General features: G+C 39.4%; 1 protein-coding gene across 1 annotated transcript; it reads right to left on the bottom strand.

Moving 5' to 3' along the window:
• Window positions 1-4918: 4918 nt before the first annotated feature.
• On the bottom strand, window positions 4919-6277 carry LOC106139463 (Na(+)/H(+) exchange regulatory cofactor NHE-RF2). Its single transcript, XM_060951622.1, has one exon. It carries the CDS (start codon window positions 6215-6217, stop codon window positions 5705-5707), a length of 513 nt encoding a protein of 170 aa, XP_060807605.1. The 5' UTR covers window positions 6218-6277; the 3' UTR covers window positions 4919-5704.
• Between the last annotated feature and the right edge of the window lie 27 nt (window positions 6278-6304).

The raw sequence follows: 6304 nt of genomic DNA on the forward strand, positions 1-6304 counted from the left end.
TCGACACAATGGAAAATTGCTGTGCCATTAGCGATAAAATAGGAGATAAATTCACAGAAATGTGCAAGGTCGCATCAGCGGGGATCATTTACTACACCGCATGTGCATTTTACGATGTTTTATTAGTTATTTAAAGCAGAGAAAACTATTATTTATAGTTTCAGATTTAATGGTGAAAACAAAATATCCCACCCTTTGAAGTGATTTCGAACAAATTGAGGAGTTCCACAAGGTCTTATTTCAGGACCACATTTTTTTATTCGTTCCCTGATGTTATCCGGCTCTAATATAAGGATTTGTCTCTCTATAATTTCCTAACACATTACCATCGCAAATGATTATGAGGTAAATAAAAGGACTCGGTAAGCAGAAACCTGCGCCCACGCTGCGACACTGGCGCTGCAAAACATAATAAAACATAATGGTACGAGGTCTGCAGTCGTACTAAGCGCACGTACTCACTACCGCAGTATACGCAGTATTCAAATATACATAAAAATCATACAAACTCACAATACATGTGAACGTTTGTATCTTTACTGAGTTATTTTACTTTTAACAGTTTATGGAAGTTTCGTTGGTTTTGATAAAAAAAATTACCATTTTTACACTCGTGCAAATCCCGAAAAAACAGTTCAGATTAAATTAAATCTTTTGAATTTATTATTTATGAAAGCTTGGTTGAAATTAGGAGACATAAATCCAATCCTTGTATCAATCCAATATGATGTTTGGACCAAAGTTCTTATTCAATGTTTGATTATCATAACTATTTGGCATTACCTGACCTGTTTTCCCGAAATTCCCACCCGAGTGAAACCACGCACGGCAGCTACTGTCAACAAGCACGACTCCATGTTATCACTCTGCGATAGCGCGGCCGTGGCGTGGTTTATTGTAGCTCGTGTGTAAATAGAACCTTGATAAGGTAACTTACAATACTTATATGGCTCGTTCTAATATTTTGAAGCTGAAAATTTGTTTACATTTTTGTAACACCGGCTAGCCTGACAGCTGAATGGAAATTATTATTTATTTTTATTTCTTTGCCTCTTTCGCGAGGTGTGGCAGAGGGTGCATATTATTCCATTTGCCACGATCCCTGCGTACTTTTCGCTTCATCCACATACATAAATCTCTTCTTGCAACTTCGTCAGATTGTTTTACTCTTGAGCTGACCTGTCACCAGAACGTGACCACTTTGACTAAATAACGACTAGGGCTTTCTTTTATATTTTTGAGGCTTCATTTCTATTTAATAAAAACATTCTTAGCAGTCGTCTATGGCGGTCTACTAACTTTACGTCTAAATCTTCTTAATTGTTTCTGAGCAAAACTATGTGTGTGAGCCAGTTTACAGACAAAATCCGCTTGTGCATTTCAATGGCGATGGGTTTGACAATAGTATATACTTTGTAGAAAAAAATTATAAAGAACTATGATTAATTTGATCAATTGGGTTGTTCCACGGATAAATTGACCACAACAATTAGAGCTATCGCTATAACTACATTTAAGAGGTTAAAAATAAATATAATAAGCGAATGGTGACGAATCGCAGATAGAAATGCAGCCGAGTGATTCATACTGTTTTCACGTATAAAAACAATTATTGTTTTTATACGTGAAAACAGTTGCTATTATAGCAACGCAAAAACAGCTATTGAGCTAAATAAGTTTACACAAAAAGGAAACATGGGGTCATAGTCTTAAGTAAGACCGTTCAAAGACATTTTGGATATTTTGGCCTAATCGTGTGTGAAATTATCTTGTTATTTTATTTCCTATTTTTTTAATCAATTCTGTAAAACTAGCAGCTTCTTGTTTGGCTCGGGTGTTAGTACAAAATGTTTTTTTCGATGTATCTCAGGGTTTCGCCGCCGCTAAAAGTCCCAGCATTGCATTTTAAACCGATGCTAATGCGACGGTGTCATTTCAATTCGCCTTTCTCCTGAAACCAGACTACTTTTACACTCGTCGCGATCATTACATACTTATTTTGCTTCGTCCACATTCATAAATTTTTTCATGCAAGCTTGTTAGTTTATGATATTTTCGACCGCTGACCTTTCACTAAACCGCCCCGATTTTATTATGAAAAATGCTTAATAAAAAAATGACATCTTTAATGCGTATTGGAAAAGGACGAAGGCCGCACCGTGCTCGCCGGTGTCCGAGCTGCAAGCTGCGTGTGATCATAATCGCGTTCTTTTACTCGTAGCATGATGTACTCGTAATTGACGCCTTTATTAAAACTTCGCGCGTCATCGATCATCACTTAATTACTGGTCTTCAATTAGAATTATTTTATCAATTATGAATCCAATGGATATGCAGCCTCAGAATTAGTTATTTGAATTAATCGCGTGGATCTTATGAAGTCAACAGAATAATCTCATCAGTTTTGTACTTAAACTAATTATGTTTAAGTATTTAAAAAAAAAAACTTTTATTATTAACAAAATAACACTGTTCAAAAATTATAAAAGATGAGATTAGTTTTTTAATTGTTTTGACAACCAATCACGGTTCATAAGGTTTGGTTTAGGCTAATAGGCACATTTAAACTTATTTACAAAAAATCTACTATTTGATGACCTTCCCCTCGAAGGTCCGCGAATGAATGATTTGTAGATAGATACATTGCCTGATGACGATGACTCATTATTAGACATTGAACTGTTCCGAGATGCGTAAGATTTCGCTTATAAAAATCATGGCAACCTTAATCTTTGTAATAAATTTAGATACGTAAGGACAAGTAAATGTTTGAATAATAGAAGGATGTTTAATGAATCACCAGTAGGATGACTTCATGCGCAGACGCATACTACACACGTCGTGGGACGATATCTGTTTTAAAATAATGAAGTTGGTTTTAGAAAGACACCAATTTTGATTCCAAAAAGGCATCAAACAATTTCTTCTGTATGAGCCTCGTGTGTTTTATGTGACACCACACTGAAAAATCAGGTTAGTATCTTAGTTTTCAAAAGGTACCTATCGTTGTAACCTAATAAGTTAGTAATAGCATAAAAATATAGGCAATGTGTTTTATTAACTAGCGTCTCGCACGGGTAGCATTTATAGATATAAAATAAAATTAGTTAATAAAGCCTCTTTCAAGCATTTCAAATAGGAACCAAATCCGTCCCTAACTTTTAGATATTAGCGCATACTAACAGACAGAAAAAAGGGGAAATTTATAATACATATTTAGTAAAATAGAGATGTATACCTGACTGACCGACCGTGGCACAATGCGCCCTAGCAGTTGTCGAGCGTTCCCATCGTGTTCCGTTATTGTTTCCTATTCCCTGGGTAGGACCCTGGGTTCGCGTGTCATGACCACGATGCAGAAGTGAAAGCTTACATACGTACATTAGATCACGTATATATCCCATGCGGGGCAGACAGAGCCTAACAGTGTTAAAAGACAGCCCCTTTCAGCTTTCGGCTTTGTAATGGAATAGAGATTAAAATAGTGACAGGTTACTTACCCATCGCCCATCCATAGGAAAATACGAACGCGATTTTACCTATTATCAATGCATGAATATAAAATTTTGATGATCTACAAATCATTGGTTTCGCCGGCAATCCGGCTTGCGTTGCGTAATGTCCGTCCGTTTGTTTGTCTGTATGTAATTTGTGCAAAAAAGACCGAAACCTTGGTCGGAAATCCACATTTCCTTTTGTGAAACTATATTTGTAAGTTTCTCATCGCAGTCGCATGAAATTTCGATGATGTGATTGCTTGGCAAGAAGACTGATGCTTTTATTTCTAACCTTTGATGATGAAAAGTAGGATCCAAGGAGATCAACAGAAACCAATCCTTACTAAGATTGTGTTCTGTTTAACGACATCAATAAAAAAGGGTTCTTTCAAAACTAAAAACGAGAAAATATTAATTGTTTTGAATTAATCGATACTATCACTTTTGTGCTTATCAAATTTTACCTAAAATGGAACGTTTAACAGTTTCGAGTTTAAAAAGTATTGATTATTAGGTTTGTTCCTTTTCAGGTCTGATGGGAGATTATAATGGAGGGATTGTTAAAAGGGGAAGGCCGATATACTTACGATTCTAGTTATGCATACATACATACATATAATCACATCTATATCCCTTGCGGGGTAGACAGAGCCAACAGTTTCTAGTATATTCTAGTTATAGACGATGGATACAGCTGAAAGTGGCCCTTCAGTCTTTTCAAGTATCCCTTACCTCTTAAGGGATTAAAAATGTAATAACATGTTGTGAAATTTAGCTAAGTTTTAACAATGAAGTTAATGAAATAAAAATCATTTATGTAGTTGACGTATCTCTTATCATGACGTCAAGATCGACGTGACGCTGATAACATGAATCATGGCTACTGTTCAGATTTATTCAAGATTAATATCAGTTAGACTAGGATTTTGCCAATTATCTACCTACTTGTTTCTATGAATGATTTAAAAAAAAATAAGTTTTATAGTTCAACATAAGTATGTTTAACTATAAAACTTATTTTGCCTTTTTTAAGTAAGTACTTATACATTTATTTGAGACATGGTAAGAATATTCACATGCTTACTCACAAGTTACTAAATACCTGAAGTATGAAGACAAATACTGACCTCAACATTCAGCCACGTTTCACTTCATGGTAAGTATAAGTTTTGTAAACCGCATCATAAACATAGTTCTACGAAGAATGCGTTTTGAAGCTTGCGCCGGCGCAGGGCACAGATTTGACATAACATTTCAAAGCTCCAGCTATTTCTTATTTTAATACGAGTGTAAAACTCGTTTACGGTGAAGGGCGCGGAGCATCCTGTCATGTGTGTGTGTGACTGTGTGTGTGTGTGTGTGTACGGGTACGTTTGTGGGTGTACGAGCTGGAACCGGCTTAGACAAATCACAACTCGCTGTAGTTACATACATCATATTTAATTCAAATCCAACAAAATTGCACTTAAAAAATGTTACTCTAAACTACACATTTAGATAATCACAATTAATTAAAACTCAAACAATTGCATTTTACATACAATAAATATACATACTATTCAATAAACTCAATAGTAAGGTACCTAGGTATGTACAGTTCTCAATGGCAATCATAAAAGAGGCATAATTTTTAAACAATAAAATGGCCGCGCATTGCTTACTGAACGCCGACACGGTCCGTCCAATTTAGGTGATAAGAATGACAGCTGTCAAACATTAGTTAATTTAAACATAGTTTTTTGAGTAAGAAATAGAAGTTTTAGAGCGTCACAGGAACACTATTTGACAAAAAAGCTATGTGCAGAAGATGTAAATCAAAAAATTTGTTGCTTCGCAGAATTGTCAATTACACGTGGACGACTTATGTCATTCTAATCAAATTACATTAGAGGCGACTCACACGAGCCACACGGCACGTCGCGCTCGGTCGCACCCGCGCCTGCGCTATCGATGTCATTGTTCCATTTTGTGTACTTATGCGATAAATCGTGTGAGAACCGATCGGTGTCGTGGCGCGAGAGTTGGCAACAACGCTCGTGTGCCGCGGCGAGGGGCGGGGGATGCGGGGGCGCACAGCCTTCACGGCAGCCGATAATAACACCATCCGGGCCAGTCCGCCCATTATACACAGATGCACATCTTTGAACAACAACAACGGCACGCGACCGCTACACTCACAGGTACTATTCACACGCGGCAGCAAACTCTCAGAGTTTCTTGACGATGTCAAACTTGGACTTAAGGTCCATGGGCACTTTTTTAGGGTCGATCTTCTTTTTAGCGGCGAGATGCGCGCGCATCTCCGCCGCCGTCATCTGGAGGTTGAGTCGCGGTGGTTCGGCGGGCGGCGGGCTGTCGCGGGTCGGCAGCGGCGACCGGTCGGGCTGCGCGTGCGCCGCCGCGGGCACGTCCAAGTCCGGCATCACCTCTCCCGGCGCCAGCGCCACCACCAACAGCTCCGCATCTTCAGGGCGCTCTTTGATTCGCGACACGACTTGTTTGTGCGTCTCGCCGGCGATGCTGTGGCCGTTTACTTCGAGGATGCGGTCCCCGCGGCGCAGGCCCGCCGCTTCCGCAGGTGATCCTTCGTCGACCTTGCCGATATATTGTCCGGGTTTACCCTTTTCCGCGTGCAAATTGAACCCATAGCCGTCGAAGTCTGGGGTTTTCCGCACGTGACACAGTCGCGGCTCGGTCGCCGCCGACCCGTTCGCGGACATTTTCCTCGCTGACGCACGTGCCTGGTGCCGCACTCGGGCCGAGACTGACCGCCGCCCGCGCTCGCCGGCGGAGGCTCCATCGCGCTC

The sequence above is a fragment of the Amyelois transitella genome, chromosome 25 (assembly GCF_032362555.1).
Source record: "Amyelois transitella isolate CPQ chromosome 25, ilAmyTran1.1, whole genome shotgun sequence".
NCBI lineage: Eukaryota > Metazoa > Arthropoda > Insecta > Lepidoptera > Pyralidae > Amyelois > Amyelois transitella.

What these genes read in the sequence shown, in the direction of transcription:
- LOC106139463 (XM_060951622.1), bottom strand. Translation starts at nt 6,217, where the DNA reads ATGTCCGCGAACGGGTCGGCGGCGACCGAGCCGCGACTGTGTCACGTG.